Raw genomic sequence first — 20,860 nt, 5'->3', positions numbered from 1 at the left:
TTTTTTATTTTTTTTATTTTTTTATTTTTATTTTCTTATTTAAATAATGATTTATTATATATAAAATAACAAGGGCATAAGAGTCTTTTGCCACTTAATGAAGAATGTATTTTTGAAAATGTCTTTTTAGTGGTGGTAAAAATAAAAAGTAGTACCATGAAAGTGGTAAACATGTAATTTCCCTTTTTACTTTTTGAAATCTATTTTTGAGACAAAAACTTAAAAATGTCTATTTGAGAGAATTAAACTATGTGAGTCTACATATATTTTCAATTCTAACTGAACTGATAGTAAAAAAGAGTCGTCCATGAAACTTTTATACTAGATCAAGTGTCTTTCCCTTTCAATTACTTAAACTTCCTCTCCATTTTTGTAGGTCTCTTGAATAATTTTAGCATAAATCTAAGATATAGTCATGCATTATATATGTAAATTGAATTTACTCAAATATTATTTAAGTTACCATGTTAACTGAACACGTAACATGCATTAATCTATAGACTATATATATATTAGAGATATATCTTTTTGAAAAGCAAAACCTTGAAACACAAGTTTAAGATTACAAAGCGTGTGACACGGTTTTGGCATCATCACTTTCTCGTTGCTGCAGCTATTTTCTTTTAAATTTTGTTTTCATATAGTTTTCCCCTTCACTCCTTCAGTTCATTACAAACCAATAAATGGAGCCTGGAAGAACTACAGCTTGCAAATTGCAATGGTGGTGATGAAGCAACAACACACGTCCGCCATCAATAGTTTAACAGTGACTTCCCTCCTGTGAGTGTTTTTGTTACTTGTTAATCAGATAAAATTCAAATTATGTTATATATCCTGCTAATATAAATCTGCATGGCTGAATGTATTATATATCCAAGCTGTTGTAGTATAATTCTCTTTTGTGTGATCTGAATTTGATGTTTAGTTTTGCGGTATATAGAATTTGCGAATATAATTTCGATATTTATTAAAAAAAGTTTTAATAGGGCAAGAAGCGGGTCAAACTGAATCGGGTTGGGTCGGGTCGGGTCAAGTCAAATAAAAAGCCTTATCTTCTTCGCTTCACTCTCTCACATATCCACACAACAAAAAGAAATGGCTCTCACCGTGAGCACCGGTGGCGGAGGAGCTAGCTTCCGCTCCATCGACCTCACAGACTCTTCTCGTAATCCCTTCTCCACCTCCAGACTCCATTACCCGTCGAGAGCCCGTCTTCACATAGTCTCCGCCGCTAAAAAGCCTTCCACCCAAACCGGTCGGTTCGACAGCAAGAAGCGTCGGACCCTCGTCCCGACAACAACCAAAGAACAGCCGGAAGAAAACAACGGTATTTACTACGAGAACCCGCCGTCTCAGATCGACATCTCCGACGATGACGAAGATAGGTTTGCCGTGAACACTCGCTTCAGAGGCGATCCAAAAGACGCGCCAAAGATTTCGGTTAAGGATCTTCCTGGGCTTGAACCGGATCCATTCGAAGGTCCTCAGTGGGATGGTCTAGGCTTCTTCGTTCAATACCTATGGGCTTTCGGGATCCTCTTTGCGGTTAGTTTCACTCGATCAACTTCTGTTTATTAGAGTTTGATCAAATTGCATGATCGGTTTAGTGTAAACCGTGTATTTAACCGGTTCTTCATCTTCCTTTGTTGTTTCTTAGTTTTTTTACTCATTAAAAATGAGTTAAATTGTTTCTTAGTTCTGTTGTTCGGTCACAGAGTCTGTTACTCTGTTTATATATACGGAGGGTTACAAGAACCGGTTTACACTAAACCAATCATACAATTTTGATCTCTCTAATACTGTTACATGTGTTTGATGGTTTTGATCGTGTAACAGTTAATCTCCGGTGCAATTGCGGCGGGGACGTACAACGAAGGTGCGACGGACTTCAAGGAGACGCCAGTGTATAAGGAGGCGATGGAGTCTCGTGACCTTTTTGATGAAGCAGAGGGTTCGAGCTCTGAAGATGTGTTTGATTCTAATCCCACAGAAGTGGCGCCTAGTTTGGAATAGTTTTAAGTTCTGTGGTTTAGATGTGTTTGAAGTATCATGAACTTCTTGTGTTTATAATGTTACAGAATCAAAGAAAAATGATTATTAAACAAAGATTGTTGTTTCTCATTGTTCTGTTTCTTGATTTTCATTTCAAGAACTGTAAACATAAAGAAATACATGTGAATGTAGCTAAACCGAGATGGTAGTTAATATTCAGACAGATTCAGTTGAATCTCAGACTTGAAGCCAGAGGATCTCAGACCATAACCTAGCCCCAGAAAGCTAGTGGGTCTTGGTGCCACTGGGGTTGCGATTGCTGATGAAGTTGAATGAAATTAGTAACAAATTAACAATTCTTGTGGAGATGTTAACTTTTTTTTATGTTTTGGTTTGGATGAACTTTTTTTAGGGAAAGTGGCTTACCCTTGACACTAGAGTTGTTCTTTGCACCTATAGAACTTGAGAACCGGTTGAGCTTGAAGGTGGTGGAGCAACAGAGGAGGAATTACTAGGCGCCTCTACTCCTATTATCAATAATGTTATTTCAAGAAATTAATCTAATTTTTATTAACATTGTAAAGAAATTCACATACTAGGGAGGAGCAAGAGGATGAATTTGCTGGAATGTTGCAAAGTGGAGCCAGTTGTAGAGCGAGAGTTTGATTAATTGGAAAAGCAGGGGAAACAGTAGAGGTATTGTTGAGTAAGAGACAGAGACAGCTCGGTTGTTGGCTATAGATTTGGTTTAAGCCGTTACAACAGGGCTGAGCAGGAAGCTGGACAAAGCCTTGGACGAATGGACCACATGGAGCCAAGGAAAGAAGCATGGAGGCACATGTAGCTGGAACTTGAGCGAGAACCAGTTGTAGAAAGATTGGAGACTTGAAGATTAAGAGAGTAATACATAGAATATAAGAAGAAGACATTTTTTTTTCCTTGGAGAGTAAGTTTCTTTCTTCTTTGTTTGAAATAAAGTGGTGGTTTCTTTAGTATTAAAGGTCGGAATCAATTGGTTTGGTCTGTGTGACTGTGGATATGTGTTGTTATTGCACACATGATGTGTTTTTATTTGGTTGCAACACTTGATTTCTTCATGTTTGTGCCTTGTTTGTTTGGTGTTTCGACTTCATTCATAAAATTATGCTTCTTGCTCACCAAAGGAGTGAGGAATCATTATTAAACAAAGTGTGATAAATCATTAATAACAAAAACAAACAACAAAGTCGTTGTAGTATAGTGGTAAGTATTCCCGCCTGTCACGCGGGTGACCCGGGTTCGATCCCCGGCAACGGCGTACACCTTTTTATTTAAAAATTTGGGTCCCTCAGTTTTTAGGTTTTTAGTTCCTCTCTTGATGAAATCAACTTCTTGTGACAGGTGCTTTTTTCAGCAATATGATATATGCTTCCATAGAGGTTTCCATGAGAAATATGTTGCATTGACTAATAGCTGTTGTTGTGAACTCCAAAAGAGAAACAATACAATCATGTTTGATTTACACTGACAATGACATGTCTAAAGGACCTAAAAGATATTTGGTTTCTTTGACCGAGAAGAACTTCTCTTAGAGAAAATAGTGCAGTGATCAGTGAATCCAGTGTTACTTGATTCTCAAGTTTTATGAGTTACGTGAAAAAGAAACCAAGAAACAATTAGAGAAGATGAAGAATTTTCTTTTCACATTGTTAAAAAGAATGAAATCGAACATACGAGAATGAAACCAGAATTCTTCTAGAGATAAAAAAAAAAAGATGAATCATTGGAGCTCTGATGGATCTTGAAGAAGTGATGCTCTTTGCGGATTTGAGAGCAAAAGTTCTTGCATGTCCCTTGGTAGTACACTGAACACCGCCTGTAAATCCTTCTTCAGTTTCTCAAAACTTGCTTCTGAATCTGCACTGCCTCCTCCTGATTCCCTCAACTGCAAAAGATTTTTTTAATATGTTACACAAGTGTTGGGTTCAGATCCAGAGGGAACAGGTTCATGTCTAGTATCACAGATATATAGCATAGAAGGTAAACATACCTTGACTTCCTCATTAATGTACTTCTCAATGGCATCAAAGGAATCCACAGCTTCCAATTCATTCATCTGAGATGTAATCAGCCGCATATCAGTCCTCATTCTAGCCACCTTCCACAATCTACGTTGTTCTTGCTCAGCTACAGCCCGCCGTCTCTGGAACCATGGGACAAAATTAGGCCCTTGTAGAAACCGCCTGAAACAATATCTGACCAGAATAAGACAACAACTCCAAAGATTGGTCAAACTCAAATGATGTTAATACATACCTATACAAGTCAGGCCAGTTTGATTTCATGCGTTTAGACAAAAACTTCCCCACACCTCTCGCGGATAAGTTCGAAAGAAACTCATCAGCACTGAAGGACGGAAGCGGAGGAGGGGCGACATAAGGGGAAGATCCATCAGAAGGAGCGTTACCTGAAAGTACGGACCAAAAGGAGCCAAGAAGTTGGTAGTCAACTCCAAGAAATGCCGCCGCAGAATCTCATTATTCACAACAGACATAGACTCCTCAACTCTCGGAGACATCCCAGCATCAACACAGCCTATTCAAAACCGAAGTATCCGGCTTCGTAATCGCAGCGTAACTCGTCCAGACAGCTTCCTTGTGCTCCGTCATAAGACACAACGGTCCATCTCTCCTAAGCTTCACCGCATTTAGCAAGTTTGTAGGAGAGAATCTTCTCAAGGAAAGCTGCTGAACACCTAACCCTTCAGAAGACTTACCACCGGGTAATCTCCCAGCAGAAGACCTACTCGAAAACGGCACACGGTTTGAGTTCAGAGAAGGAGTTCCAACAGAGACAACATGCGGCATGTTCCGAAGCGCTTTGAGGAAAAAGAGATTAGTAACACCCAAAACCATAGGAGGGAAGCATCTCCTTCCCGGAGCGAGTTTAGTCTAGCGAAACCAGGATCATGTATAGTGAAATAAGGTCTAAAGTCAACGCTGCAAAACAACGGAGCAACAAGACTCACAAGACAAGCAACTGCCTCCGAACACTGCGGCGGCGTAGGCGCTATAATAAGAATAGGTTCCCCAATCAATAACAACTCCCACAGAGTCCAAAGCTGCAACAACAGCCCTCTGTAAACCCCAAACAGATCCGCGTCGTGGAAAAGCCCTTGAGGAACAGACTGGTTCGTAGGAAGCAAAGGAGCCATGGAGGAAGCAGACTCTTCATACAACACGCCGTTATTCTCCAAAGGAAGGCTATGAGGAGGAGGCAAGTTCACCTTGAGCGTGGCGTTACCAATGGGAAGCTCCATGAGCTTCCCGGGAACAGGAGGAGGCCATAAAGAGACAAAACCAGCTACATGTTCAATAGCTTTGTTCCCAACATCGAAATACAAAGGACCGATGATCTGAAGCAAGGGACGAAAGACGCTGGAGTAAGGCGCGTGGGAGAGTATGACAACGGACTTCTGCTCGCCTCCTCGTTTCAGCCTCTCGTCGTGTCTCTGTCTGTTGAACACGTAACCGTACAAGTAGTTGTTGTTGTTGTCTCGACGGAAGCGGAAGAAGAAGATGCAGTCGTGGATGCTGGAGCGGTTGTGTTGTTTCTGGGAGACGGAGTCGGGGAAGGAGTTGAAGGAGACTTCGATCTCTTCTTCTTGTGAGAGGCGGTTAGGCGGGTAGGACTCTTCTAGGATCTGGCCTTGCTCGAGATCGAATCTCATTATGCAGAAGGAGTGGACCCATCGCGATAAAGAGGCGAGATCGGGTTTGATGGTTAGCTCGGGCTTCACGGAGAAGGATGGAGAGCGACTCATCTCAAAGGTTAATCACGAGTTTATGTGATCTTCATCGTTATCACCGCTCATACTTAAGCAATTTGCAGCTTAAGATGTTAGATCAGATCAATACCAGACGTTTTAGCAGCTTCGAAGGCTTTTCTTTGAAACGAGTGCAAGAACAGGGAAGGTTCTGAGGGGCGTGCGAAGCTGTGGGAGAAAGAAATTAGGGTTTTCTGAGAGGAGGAGGAGGAGATGATGATGGCTTGCAATGTGATGAATTGAAATTTTCAAAGTTTGAGTTTTGGCGTTTCGATCTGAAGAAGGAGAATCATCGGAACGGGAGATAAACGATGAAGACGATGAAGATGATTGATGGACGATGGTTGGAGTTGTTGTATCTTTCTCTAAATTGCACAATAGGTCCTTTATTTTTCTCACTTCTTAAAAAAAGTTACCGTACACTTTATTCAACAGGAACTCAAGTTGCTTTTTTGTACTGTCTACTTTTATTGCATAATGATTATATACGAATCAGTCTCTTATTCTTAGCACATTGTCAGGACTGAATTATCCAGTTTGTATCCCACAAACTGTGTTATTTACATCATTGCCATTATTTTAACGGTGAAGTAACTTAACTGTTACAGCAACTACTTGAGACGACTGTAGGCAAAAACGCCGAGACAGCCAACGACCAAAGCAAGAAGAACAGGTAAAGTGGAGGCTTCGAGGTTCTGTGTTGTGCTGTTTGTTCTGTTGCTGTCTAGTCTCTCTATGCGAGACCTTTCTCCAACATACTCCCTGAGGAGATTGCTCAGTGTGTCCATTTGATGCATTATCTGACGTTGTCCACGAGCAACCAGTATAACCTGTCCACATGATAGAAGTAAAACAAAAATCACTACAAGAAATGAAATATTTGTAGGTTCTTTTGAGTCTAAAGCTATCTATATGCATCTGATGATTCTATTGGAGTGTGAGTTTCAAAACGTACCTCTTCCATCAGAGGAGACTCCCTTACAAGCTGAGATTGGGATGAGGACAGTGATAAGAGGGACCCATTACCATTTTCCATTGGTAAAGCCAAGTTGTGTTGACTACCTGATGCAGCTATCCTGTTCGGAATCTTGGAGTTTAACTCTTCTATGCGGGATGTGAAGTCATCCATCCTCTCGTTCAGTGTTGATATTTGATCTGACAGCTGAGTGATCACACCCTACAGAACATCATATGTTCAGTTATACTACTTGTAAGCTAAACTCATGACTTTGGAACAAAAGAGAGAGACCACTTTACCTGATTTGGAAGAGTGGCTGGTGAAGCAGGGGCTCTGGCATCTAACATTCTATTGTTAACAGCAAGCCTTGTCAAGTTAGGCAAGACTTTGTGTCTTTGATTTGTGTATGACTTTGACACACCGCTGTTAATACGTGCATCAATACACAAGTCAGATGATTCCCTGATGTAACATATGTTGTCTTTGTTCTTAGATTCTGTCTTGTTTTCTCAAAATAAGCCAATCAAGGAGAAGGAATAGAGAATACCCGTGAAGATATTTCATTCTACTATCAGCAGAAGCTCTTGAGAGGGCTTCTTTAGGACTAGAAACTGTATCATCATCTAAGCTGAGTTTAGTCTTCAAGTCATCTGGCAAAGCCTGAAACATATCAAACTACCATCATGACACAATCAACCGGATCAATGTGTAATAAAGCACAACTCATACCATAACATCATTCACAAGCCTCTCCAACTGTATCTGTTCAATATATGTATGTGGACAATATGAACCTTCCAATCCGAGTTCGTTGGCCACATTTTCGACGAAGGAACGGTCTCTACCTTGTACCTTCATAATAAGAAATGGAAAAAGGTTAATTACTAGTTTCATAATACCACGCTAACGACAGCATAAGCTTTTACAGAGAGAGAAGCAGACACTACCTGAACGTATGTCCGGTTCAGTTGTTCCAACCAATCAGTCTTCACAATAACCTTCTCATCATCAAAGATATGACTTTTTCTCTTCAAGATTGTTGCAATGGTATAACCCAATGCCATTAATCCTCCCAGAAGTCGAACGCTGACTTCAAAAGTTATTCTGGGTGATATAATAAATGGACGATCTGTAACCCACTCCTGAAAGCAATACAGTCAACGGTAAGCATTCATCCTATTCTACCTATCTGTTCTTAATCTGATATGAGTGTTTATACATAAGAACACTAGTCTGAACAAGTATTAACCAAACCTCAAACATGAGATTGTATTTTCCATCCCGGTTCCTCATTCTGAGGTATGATTGGCATGCTTCAGGATCCTCGCCTGGCGGTAGCAGATAGATGTCGTAAGTTTCCTCTGTGCGTTCCTTGAAATCCTCAGACAGAACTGCCTTCATTTGTTCTGGTGTTACAGCTTTTGTTGACTACAATAAGATAACAAAACTCACTCCAACCAGGAAAAAAATTGCTGCTATAATATAAGAGCGCCACAATATATACACGTTTTAACAATATAAATGTTGTAACCTTTAGAATATAAGTTGGGTTCTGAAAGCCACTGAAGGGTTAAACTTGTTTTGAATCTTAATATGAGCTGTCTTCAGGTCTGGTTCAATAAACGCCTTGTACATAGGATAAACCTGGTTGCAGAAAAACACATAAGCACCATTTCATGTTTTATTCAAATCTGAAATGACTCCAGACAGCAAGGACGAGCATGAAAACCGTCTCAGATATTTGATGAATGATTTCTTCAGGTTCCTGGCCAGCACGTTGAATGTCCCGCAAAACACGCTTGACAAGATCAAAATGCACTCCACCAGTGACAGAGACACGAAGATCTAGAAAAGGCCGTAGCTTCTCGCTCAAAGCGTATATGCCTTCAAGAATAACAATGCGAGAGCTAGGCACCTCAAGCGTTCTACACAAAAACAAGAGCTAGACGGATAAGTCATGGCAGATGTGTAGCTCTTTTCAACTAACAGTTGTTCAGAAACCACTAACATATCAATCATTTTGTCTATATCACTAAAAGATGTAATGAGGAGTATTAATAAGAGGGAGGACTGTTAACTTCTAAATGAAAACGTTAGTAAAATCACTTTCTCAACTATACTGCAGTTTATCAAGAACTTTTCCAACAGTGGCAAATGAGAAAACCAATACCTGTAACCAATTCTCGAGCTTGACTTGAAGTCATATATAGGAACCTGAACAGATTTTCCATCCTTTAAGCCATGTAGATTATCAAGAAGAGTATCATAGTCAGTCAAACGCGGGTCTACAACAAAAAAAAACAAAAGCAAACGTTTCACAATAACCTAACAAAGAAACAACTAAACCAAGCCACAAAGTTAACATACCATCAAAGTTCCCATCAATCACACGAGTGCCATCATTGTAATTATCCATGTTAATGATAGCAATACTAGGCATAAAGTTAAGAATTTTCTCCGTAAATACAGTTTTCCCAGCTCCAGAAGGACCAGCTAACCCAACCAAGATGAGCCCATCGTTCTTCTGAGCCAGTAGCTGGCAAGCACGAATCACAGCGTAGAAGCCCTTTTCAAAAGACAGTGAATCCTCAATAGGAACGATCTCGTATCGTCCAGAGTCTTTTCTTTTGATAAGCTGAACCTGATCCCGCAACAAGCCAAGCCTCCGTCGTGGTGACAGAGCAACAGAGCTCTCAAGCACCATTGCAAAATCTGTAAGGCACAAATTAGTGAAGATTAAAACTCTTTTTCATGACAAGTTCCCAAAATCTACTGCAAATTAACAAGATCGATCACAGATTCATCAAAGGATTCAGAAAGTTCCTAATTTTACTACAAATTCAACGCTTGAGATTCAATCTTATTGTAACACAACACTTTGATCATGCGATCAAGACAAACACAAACAAACAGAGACTCAGGTGATAGCGTTCTGAATCTGATCGTAAACAAAATAATCAATACTAAAAGGAGAATCTCTAACTAATCGTTTCAGTCTTCACCTTACTGGAGGAAGAAACAAATCGGAGAAAGCTTCGAAAGGAATCGCAGGAGCTCGAAAGAGATGGGAAGAATAACGGTTGAAGATATTTTCGTTGCAGTCAATGCGAGGAAGACGATAAATCACTAGAGAGAGTAGAGAGATAACCACTTCTACCGGTCACTTGAAATTGAATTTTCTCCGGTTTGTTGATTCGCTTGGTTTATCAAAATGTGGACCTAACCGAAAACACATGATATTGAAACCAATTGAAACCGTGATGAACCTAACCAGAAACTGAATTTAGAATTAGCAACGATGATGTGGAAGAAATATCTTTGCGAATTTTACTTGGGTATTATTATGCATACTTCTTAATCAAACAGGCTTGTATTGGGCTATATTGTTGTTTTTTGTAGGCCTAACCAGGCCCAGTATCTGGAGTTGACTGACGTCACATTTGACTATTGTCTGATGAACTCCATCACATCTTCCGGTGGAGATGTCACAGCCAAACTCATCTAGAAAGAGGTTTCTCTTCCGATCTTTGATTTCTGCTCTGAGTGCGAGATTTGTGACTTGGCTGCTGTGAAATATAACATAAATCATTGTAGCGTTTTCCATTTTCAATCTCCGATAAAATTCAGACTGTTCATTTTAGAGTTGATGTTTTGTCTTCTGAGATTCTCGTGATTTTTTTCATAAATGAGCAAGCTTGTTCAGTCATATTATTATTGTAGCGTTTTCCATTATATGATTATACGAGTATGAGAAAATTATCTTCACTTCACCAAAAAAGATTACTTAAATAAGAACACCTTCTTCATTAAAATTAAAAGTATAATATACATATCATTCTTCTTCTAGATAAAAGCATAAACACATCTTAATATTCTTCTACTACACTAATGTGGATAAAAACATCTTCTTAGCCTAAGTAATTTACAAGACAACTTAAGAACATAAGAAAAAAAACCTTAATCTTCTTCTTCTTCTTCTTCTTTCACTTTTCCTCTTGATTCACCTCCATTGCCACCTTTTTCTTGCTTTTCTCCCTCTGCTCCTTCTTCTTGGAGGGTTCTTTCTCGTTCTTCTTCTTCTTAACTTGGGCATCGTACACTTCCCCGTAGTAAATGGTTTCCTTGGTCTCTTTGATTGTTGGAGAGGAGGAGCTCATCTTTCTAGAAAGAGAGAAATTAGAAATCAGAGAGAGAGAGATGGAAGAGAAACAAGACCAAACGGAAAGAGAGAGATAGAGAGCTAAACAGATGGTGAGGAAGGATGTATATAAAGTATTTTCGTAGTCATGTGATAGGTAATGTAAGATTAAGAAATAAACACATTATCAAAGTATTTGACTTTAAAAAAAAAAATATTTGACTTGCCACCTAACGAAAAGTAAAAATCACAGAACAACACTACCATAAATTATAAACTATAATAATGTTTGGGGGAGGGAAAAGTGCCAATTTCAACCCAAACTATTTCAGTCGTGCCAAATACGACCCGAGCAATTGATCAGTGCCAAATACGACCTCAACTCAATTATAATTCAAAAAAACTACCCGAACTTCTTAAAACGTGCTTAAATCTACATTGACTCTAACAGAAGTTAGTCAACCGTTAACAAGATAAAACGACGTCGTTTGATATACGAGGAAAAGTGCCAATTTCGACCCCAACACTCTCAATCGTGCCAAATAAGACCCGAACAAATAGTCAGTGCCAAAAACGACCTCAACTCAATTATAATTTAAAAAAAAATTATCCATTTTTTTCTAAAACGTGTCTAAATCTACATTAACTCTAACAGACGTTAATCAACTTTTAACAAAGATAAGACGATGTTGTTTTGATATATGTATTTTTTTTAAAAATATGTTCATTTTGGGATTCAAATCCGTGCTGGGATATCCTTTTAAAGGGGCACACTAAAAACTAGACTAAAATAATTTTTTGAAATATTATTACAAATTGAAATTCTCCATTATATAAACTACTATTCTTGTTCATCTTATCCAATTTAAAACTTTGGTGATTGCTTTATATATTTTAGTTATTGTTTAATTTGTCTAATATTTTGTACAACATATCTTAGTGAAAGAAAGGTAAAAGGCCTCTTAACATTTTTGAACAAAATATCAAAATATATAATATCAACTTTGAAAACTAAAAAAAACTCCCACTTAATTTTAAAAATTAAAAATAATTTATATAAGAAAATTGTATAAATAAATTCAAAGTTGTAAGCATATTTAAGATCGTATAATAATAAATATTTTATTATTTATATTTTAGTAAGATATAATTTTATTAAAGATATGATAAATAAGAAAAACACGTTAATGTATTTATATAAATCAAAAAAAATTGTCACCAAAATTTTAAATTGGATAAGATGAAGAATAATAATAGTTTATATAATTTCAAATTTGTAATAGTATTTTAAAAAATTACTTTTATCTAGTTGTTAGTGTGCCCATTTAAAAGGGTATCACAACATGGTTTTAAAATTCCATAAAATACTATTACAAATTTGAAATTATATAAACTATTATTATTCTTCATCTTATCCAATTTAAAATTTTGGTGACAATTTTTTCTGATTTATATAAATACATTAACGTGTTTTTCTTATTTATCATATCTTTAATAAAATTATATCTTACTAAAATATAAATAATAAAATATTTATTATTATACGATCTTAAATATGCTTACAACTTTGAATTTATTTATACAATTTTCTTATATAAATTATTTTTAATTTTTAAAATTAGGTGGGAATTTTTTTAGTTTTCAAAGTTGATATTATATATTTTGATATTTTGTTCAAAAATGTTAAGAGGCCTTTTACCTTTCTTTCACTAAGATATGTTGTACAAAATATTAGACAAATTAAACAATAACTAAAATATATAAAGCAATCACCAAAGTTTTAAATTGGATAAGATGAACAAGAATAGTAGTTTATATAATGGAGAATTTCAATTTGTAATAATATTTCAAAAATTATTTTAGTCTAGTTGTTAGTGTGCCCCTTTAAAAGGATATCCCAGCACGGATTTGAATCCCGAAATGAACATATTTTTTAAAAAAATACATATATCAAAACAACATCGTCTTATCTTTGTTAAAAGTTGATTAACTTCTGTTAGAGTTAATGTAGATTTAGACACGTTTTAGAAAAAATTGGATAATTTTTTTTTAAATTATAATTGAGTTGAGGTCGTTTTTGGCACTGGCCATTTGTTCGGGTCTTATTTGGCACGATTGAGAGTGTTGGGGTCGAAATTGGCACTTTTCCTCGTATATCAAACAACGTCGTTTTATCTTGTTAACGGTTGACTAACTTCTGTTAGAGTCAATGTAGATTTAGGCACGTTTTAAGAAGTTCGGGTAGTTTTTTTGAATTATAATTGAGTTGAGGTCGTATTTGGCACTGATCAATTGTTCGGGTCGTATTTGGCACGACTGAAATAGTTTGGGTCGAAATTGGCACTTTTCCCGTTTGGGGGAATGATATGGTGGGCCTTTTTTGTTCAACATTCTTTTTGGTAAACTAAAATCTCTCTGGGCATTTTCTTTGCAAAAGAACGACACCGTATCAGCTAGGTCCCCCTAAATCACTTTTCAAAGAAAAGCGGTTGCTCTCGTAAAGCCAGATAACCCCAAGTCCTGTAATCTCGTTAATCAGTTGCCTTTTGTAATTTAACTATTTAACGAACAGTTGCATGTTAACATGCATTCACGTAACTTGTCTTATGATGATTTATGATGAACGTTTCTTCCTCAATTTTTTTATCTTACTACATAATGTTCCTTACATTTTATGAAAATTTATTAATTCAAACATATAATTAGTAAGTTTAAACTAACTAAATAAAACTACTTAATATAGATTTCTTGATATCTCAATAATTAATATATGAACGTAGCAACCAGCACACATACATATTTTCCAAAATATTGCAATTCACAATGATCATCTATTGCTTAAATTTCGATTACGATGTTTATGTAAGTTTACAATATTAGTTTCAACGACAAAGCATGCACTGTCTCGCTTTTTTTTTTTTTTTTTTTTTAAATTTGGATTCATGATTGCATGTGAACATTGGTGAGTATCAATTAATTAATTACAAATTAAAATATGAAATATATGAATCCAATTGATGAGTAATATATCACTCCGTACACTGACATCTATAATTTGATGTGGACTGTATTCTCATTAAATAATATTAAAGCATTTGACAGCCCTGTAAACTTTTTCAAAAATCAAATTCCTAATAAAAATATAACTAGCAATTCTGATAGGTTAACATTGATTAACTAATTAGCTTGTTAAATACCAAATCTGTTAATCGAAGCTTCTTTTCGTAAACTTAATTTGCACACTAATCATGCGTAGTCATGATAGTGTAAGATTATAAGAAAAACACATTACTAAAGTATTTGACCTTAAACACGTGAAGAAAACAAAAATCACATGCACAGCACACTTGACACTACAATATTGCTTCTAGTATAACGTTATCAATTTTAATATATATAAAATATATCTAAAAAAGTTAAAATATATCTAAAAAGAAAAGAATGGAAAGCGCCTGCTCTCGTAATGGAATTGGTCCATGCTTATTCAAGGGCCTACTCAAGACTAAGAAAGAAGTGTACTCTGGTCAGCTGTATGAGTTAAGAACACCTGCTAGTGTTCTAGTTCTACATATTTTTTGGTTGTTATTTCAAAATACTTTAAATATTGGTGTTTTGTTTTATTATATTTTAAATTCTTTAGATGTTGTGTCATTTAACATTTTTTTATTTTTATGATGATATTATTTAAAATGAATTTGATAAAAAAGTATATGCACAACTATAAAAACCCAAATCTAAGTTTTATAGTTGTGATTTGGTGTACTGCATATTCTTGTTCTTGTGTAAAATATAATATTGTTATTTGTAATCTAACTGTTTTTGACCCAAAAAAATAAACCTCACTGTATAATAATCAAGAAATGAATATAATCATCAGTTCTTTTAGTAAAATTTATTTTAACATTGATTTGAAGTATTTACATTCTTGGAAGAATACACTATGTTAAAAAAAAACTATTACATTTTAGAATTGTAAGTAAATACATTAAAATGCCCATAAAATCCTTTGCCTTTTGAAAACATGTATAGGCAGCTAATGTATGCAAATGAACAAAAAGGAAATTCAACGGAGACTATTACAGTGCTTGTATCATATATATTTAAAAACTATAATGTTTGGAGGAATACGGTGGGCCTTTTTTGGTTCAACATTCTTTTTGGCAAACTAAAATCTATCGTTTTGGCATGTCCTTTGCAAAAGAACGACGCCGTATCAGCCAGGTCCCCCTAAATCACTTTTCATAGAAAAACAGTTGCTCTCGTAAAGCCACATACGGATAACCCCAAGTCCTGTAATCTCGTTCATCGGTTGTCTTTTTCTGATTTAACTATTTAACGAAAAGATGCATGTTAAGTGTAACATGCATTCACGTAACTAGTCATGTGATTATATGTAAGATTAAAAACACACAGTATTGTTTTAGTATTTGACCTTATAAATATGAGATAATATTCTTAAAAAATATCACCTTTAAGCATTTTCTTTGTTCTTTGTTCTCCAGCTTAACAATAAGATCAACGTCTCTTCCTCAAATATTGAGATTTTGTTGGATTAAGGACTATATAAATCTTCATTTTTAAATGGTGAGCAATTTTTTTTTTATCTTACTACATAACATTTCCTTATATTTTAGTCTTATGATAATTTATTACTTCAAACAATATAATTTGTAAGTTTAAACTAGCTAAATAAAACTACTTAATATAGATTTCTTGATATCTAAATTATTAATATGAACTTCTAGCAACTAGCACACATACATTTTCCAAAGCATTGCAATTGACAGTGATCATCTATTGCTTAAATTCCGATAATGATGTTTATTTAATTTTACAATATTAGTTTCAATGACAAAGCATGCACTATATATATCTCGCTTTTTTTAGTTTAAAAATTGGATTCATGTACATTGCATGTGAACATTGGTGAGTATCAATTAATTAATTACAAATTAAAAATATGGAATATATGAATCCAATTGATGAGTAAGTCTATATCACTACGTACACTGACATCAATAATTAATGTGGACTGTATTGGCTCATTAAATCATAATAAACCATTTGACAGCTATCTGAGTTGTGAATCTTTCAGAAATAAATCCTGATAAAAAATATAACTTGCAATTCTGGTATTTAACATTGTTCAACAAATTATGACAAAAAAAACATTGTTCAACAAATTAGCTTGTGAAATACCAAATCTATTACTTTAAGCTTCTTTACGTAAACTTAATTTGCACACTAATCATGCATAGTCATGATAGTGTAAGATTATAAGAAAAACACATTACTAAAGTATTTGACCTTAAAACACGTGAAAAAACAAAAAATCACCTGCACACAGCACACTACATTGCTTCTAGTATATGACTATATTCTATAACTTCATCAATTTTCAAATATAAAAATATATCTAAGAAGAAAAGAAAAGGAAAATGGCTGCTCTCGTACAACGGATACCGGTCCATGCCAATTCAATGCCCTACTCAAGACTAAAAAGTGTACTCTAGTCAGTTGTGTGAATTTAAGAACACCTAGTGTTCTACTAGTCTACATATTTGTAGACCTTGTTCATTCAAAAAAAACTTTAAATATTGGTATTATTTGGTTTATTATTTTTTAAGTTCTTTAGATGTTGTGTCACGCAACATTTTTTTAATGTTAATATTATTTAAAATGAATTTGATAAAAAAGAGTTTATGCACAACTATACAAAACCAAATCTAAATTTTAAAGTTGTGATTTGGCGTATTGCATATTCTTGTTCTTCTGTAAAATATAATTGTTATTTGTAATCTAATTGTTTTGACCTAAAAAATAAACATCACTCCATATTAATCAGGAAATGAATATAATCAGTTCTTTTAGTAAAACTTATTTTAACATTGATTCGAAGTATTTACATTACACTATGTTAAAAATCCTTTACATTAGAACTGTAAGTAAATACATTAAAAGCCCATAAATCCTTTGTCCTTTTGAAAACATGTAGCTAACTTATTATGCAAATGAACCAAAAAACTCAACGGAAGGCACTTTACGCCTTAGGCTTGGACCTGGAAAATATTTGGGCCTAAGCGGCCGCTTCTGTCGCTTACGTTGCGGGCCGGACCTTACAGACCTATAACCACCATGAAGAAAATAATGGATTTTTATTGTCTTACTCAGTTACTCTTATTCATACTAGGTCCTTGTCCGCGCTACGCGCGGATAGTATTTTTATTTTTTTTTCATATTTTTGTACTATTATGTCAATTGTTTAGTTTTATAAAATGTTATGTTTTAACTGTAAATTTAGAATTAAAAATCTAATTTTTCCTTACTGTTAATTTTTTTAAATCTTACCACAACACATTATACATGAAGAAAATATAGTTGGCCTTTATATTTTTATTTGGTGTAATATTGAAAATTTTGATAGTTTGTTTAAATGGCTTTTTTAAATTATATATTTTAGGATTGATTTTCGTGACTATATTCTATAATTGTCTAAAAAAATTGTTTGTCCCATATAGACATCCACATAAATATGGGTTTCTGATAAATTTGTTCATTGGGATATTTAGTTTCACTTTCAACTTTATTCCTTTTTTTGGCACCCTCGTGCTAGCTTGTGGGGCTAGCCAACTTGGTGCAAAAGGGTTTACAAAAGCTGATCAAGATGCGCGTGATCGGACACCTTTTGCTAGGCTATTCGTACGGAAATTTAAAGATCTAGGAATATAAGCAATAGAAAGTTCAGAAAATTCTTTGGATACAGCCTGTATTTCGTCGAGCTCCTTGTCCAACGCATGCCAATCTTCCTCCTTTTGAATGAGTATAACCAGTTGTTCACAGTCGATTGAAAGACCATCTCTCTGTGTCCAAACTTCAGTATCACTTGCATTGCCCATAGCAAATCTTCAGCTTCCGCTTGAAGTGGTGATTTAGTGTGTGCATATCGGGCCTTGCTCCAAACAGCATTGGAAAGTCACCATCCATTAACACAAAGCCAAGTCCAGATATGTCTCTTTCATTTATCCAGGATGTCTAGCAGGAGCGTTTCTTTGCGGAGGAACAGTTGTGTCCGTTACCTCAACTCCCATATCAATCTCCATAATCTCGTCGATACATTGAGCTATCCTCCAACACTCTGCTTCAATTTTATTCGCTAATAGGAAAGACATAATTCCTACGACACTATTAATGATTGTTTTTTATTGTAACACCGATACGGCAAACTTATGTTTTATTTAACAAAACTCTTATTTTAATTTTGTATTAAAAAAGTCAATCATATTTTATATTATCCATAATTTTAGTAAATTTGCTTATTTGTCATGTTTTTATTAGGTTTTAGCTAAATCATTGATTTATTATTTATTTTTAGCTAAGTCACTAATTTATTAATTTAAAAATACCCTTAATTAATATTATATATATATATATATTAAAATAATTTTATTTTAGTAATATTAAATTTATATTTTATATTAAAATTCAGTTAGTTTTTCTTATTTGTCATATTTTATTAGGTTTTAGACTTTTAGATAGTTTATTGATTTATTATTAATTTCTAACTGATTCGCTAATGTGTTAATTAAAACAATACCCTTAATGAATTTTATATATAATTAAAAACGAATTTTATTTTAATCATATAAAATTTATATGTTATATTAATATTAAATAATTGATTCTAAAATAATATAATAAAATTATCAAAAATTTTAAAATAAGATAATTCTTATATATATTTTGTTGCTATCTGAAAAAAATATTTTTATTATAAAAGTTAAAAAGATACAAAAAATTATAATTAAATATTATTCAAGAAAAAACATTTATATAAAGATATTTTCTAAATAATTTCTAACATATGAGTGTTTTAAAAAATTTAACACTGGATGTTTAGAACACGGGATTATGCTTATGAGAGAGTGGTTCGGGAATGGGCTTCGAGATGGGTCGAATGGGCTCTGAAAATAGCTTTTTTTTTAACTCAAGCCCAGTCTGGATGACATGGCATCTTGGTTGGTTCACAATATTTTGCCCATGTGGCAGGGCTTAGAAATGAGGGATTTAGTCCCTTTTATATAGTAGGATTCTTATATATATTTTGTTGCTATCTGAAAAAAATATTTTTATTATAAAAGTTAAAAAGATACAAAAAATTATAATTAAATATTATTCAAGAAAAAAATATTTATATAAAGATATTTTCTAAACAATTTCTAACATATGAGTGTTTTAAAAAATTTAACACTGGATGTTTAGAACACTGGATTATGCTTATGAGAGAGTGGTTCGGGAATGGGCTTTGAGATGGGTCGAATGGGCTCTGAAAATAGCTTTTTTTTAACTCAAGCCCAGTCCGGATGACATGGCTCTGAAAATTTTTTTTACAACTTTCTCTGCATTAAGCATGTTACTAGATAATAACATTGGTTTTAGATAAGTTTCAAAAAAGAAAAAAACATTGGTTTTAGATTACTCTAGTTCGTCTTGTAGCCACTTAACTGAGGTTTTTTTTGTCAACCACTTAACTGACTTATTATTTTGTTCCCAATAACACTTTCTAAAATGCATGAAAATGATAATAATGTTATAATTACTTAAAATGAAAAAATCTGGTAAGTACAACACAAGAGAACATCATTTAGAAATTGGTTTAGTTTGTAATCTTCAAATTTTCAAAGTTCTGAGAGAGAGTATTTGAATCCAAAAGAAATTTCATGTTTGTTCTTAGTTTTTAAAGATACAAAAAGTAGGTGAAAAAGAAGATAATTAGTCAAAAGAAAAAAATGCATGAGTTTAGAAAAAGAAATTAGATTTTTTCTTTTAGTTGGTTTGTTTAATTATGCATGTCTACGACATAAGATTTTTTTATGATTTTTAAAAAAAAATGAGAATCTTTAATAAATTATATAAACATTGAAATTTATTGATTTATTATTAATTTCTAACTGATTCGCTAATGTGTTAATTAAAACAATACCCTAATGAATTTATATATAATTAAAAACGAATTTTATTTTAATCATATAAAATTTATATGTTATATTAATATTAAATAATTGATTCTAAAATAATATAATAAAATTATCAAAAAATTTTAAAATAAGATAATTCTTATATATATATTTTGTTGCTATCTGAAAAAAATATTTTTATTATAAAAGTTAAAAAGATACAAAAAATTATAATTAAATATTATTCAAGAAAAAACATTTATATAAAGATATTTTCTAAATAATTTCTAACATATGAGTGTTTTAAAAAATTTAACACTGGATGTTTAGAACACGGGATTATGCTTATGAGAGAGTGGTTCGGGAATGGGCTTCGAGATGGGTCGAATGGGCTCTGAAAATAGCTTTTTTTTAACTCAAGCCCAGTCTGGATGACATGGCATCTTGGTTGGTTCACAATATTTTGCCCATGTGGCAGGGCTTAGAAATGAGGGATTTAGTCCCTTTTATATAGTAGGATTCTTATATATATTTTGTTGCTATCTGAAAAAAATATTTTTATTATAAAAGTTAAAAAGATACAAAAAATTATAATTAAATATTATTCAAGAAAAAAATATTTATATAAAGATATTTTCTAAACAATTTCTAACATATGAGTGTTTTAAAAAATTTAACACTGGATGTTTAGAACACTGGATTATGCTATGGAGAGAGTGGTTCGGGAATGAGCTTTGAGATGGGTCGAATGGGCTCTGAAAATAGCTTTTTTTTAACTCAAGCCAGTCCGGATGACATGGCATCTTGGTTGGTTCACAATATTTTGCCCATGTGGCAGGGCTTAGAAATGAGGGATTTTAGTCATATAAAGATATTTTCTAATAATTTCAACATATGTGTTTTTTAAAAAAAAATTTAACACTGGATGTTTAGAACACGGATTATGCTTATGAGAGAGTGGTTCGGGAATGGGCTTCGATATGGATCGAATGGGCTCTGAAATAGCTTTTTTA

At 33.9% G+C, this 20,860-nt stretch overlaps 1 protein-coding gene, 1 non-coding gene and 2 pseudogenes across 2 annotated transcripts; 2 read left to right on the top strand and 2 right to left on the bottom strand.

Annotated features, from left to right (window-relative positions):
* Positions 1-681: 681 nt before the first annotated feature.
* LOC125596113 lies at positions 682-2,077 on the top strand. The gene is made up of 3 exons (XM_048771394.1): positions 682-780; positions 987-1,545; positions 1,837-2,077. The coding sequence occupies exons 2-3, from the start codon at positions 1,096-1,098 to the stop codon at positions 2,011-2,013; spliced, it is 627 nt and encodes a 208-aa protein (XP_048627351.1). The 5' UTR covers positions 682-780; positions 987-1,095; the 3' UTR covers positions 2,014-2,077.
* A 1,140-nt stretch (positions 2,078-3,217) lies between these two features.
* TRNAD-GUC lies at positions 3,218-3,289 on the top strand. The gene has a single exon. It is a non-coding gene; the product is annotated as a tRNA-Asp (tRNA).
* A 364-nt stretch (positions 3,290-3,653) lies between these two features.
* Positions 3,654-6,099, bottom strand: LOC125596112 (annotated as a pseudogene).
* Positions 6,100-6,245: 146 nt separating this feature from the next.
* LOC125596111 lies at positions 6,246-9,897 on the bottom strand (annotated as a pseudogene).
* Positions 9,898-20,860: the final 10,963 nt, after the last annotated feature.

The sequence above is a fragment of the Brassica napus genome, unplaced genomic scaffold, assembly GCF_020379485.1.
Source record: "Brassica napus cultivar Da-Ae unplaced genomic scaffold, Da-Ae ScsIHWf_1137;HRSCAF=1614, whole genome shotgun sequence".
In the NCBI taxonomy this organism is placed as follows: Eukaryota; Viridiplantae; Streptophyta; class Magnoliopsida; order Brassicales; family Brassicaceae; genus Brassica; species Brassica napus.
This window is presented reverse-complemented; position numbering and strand designations above follow the sequence as displayed.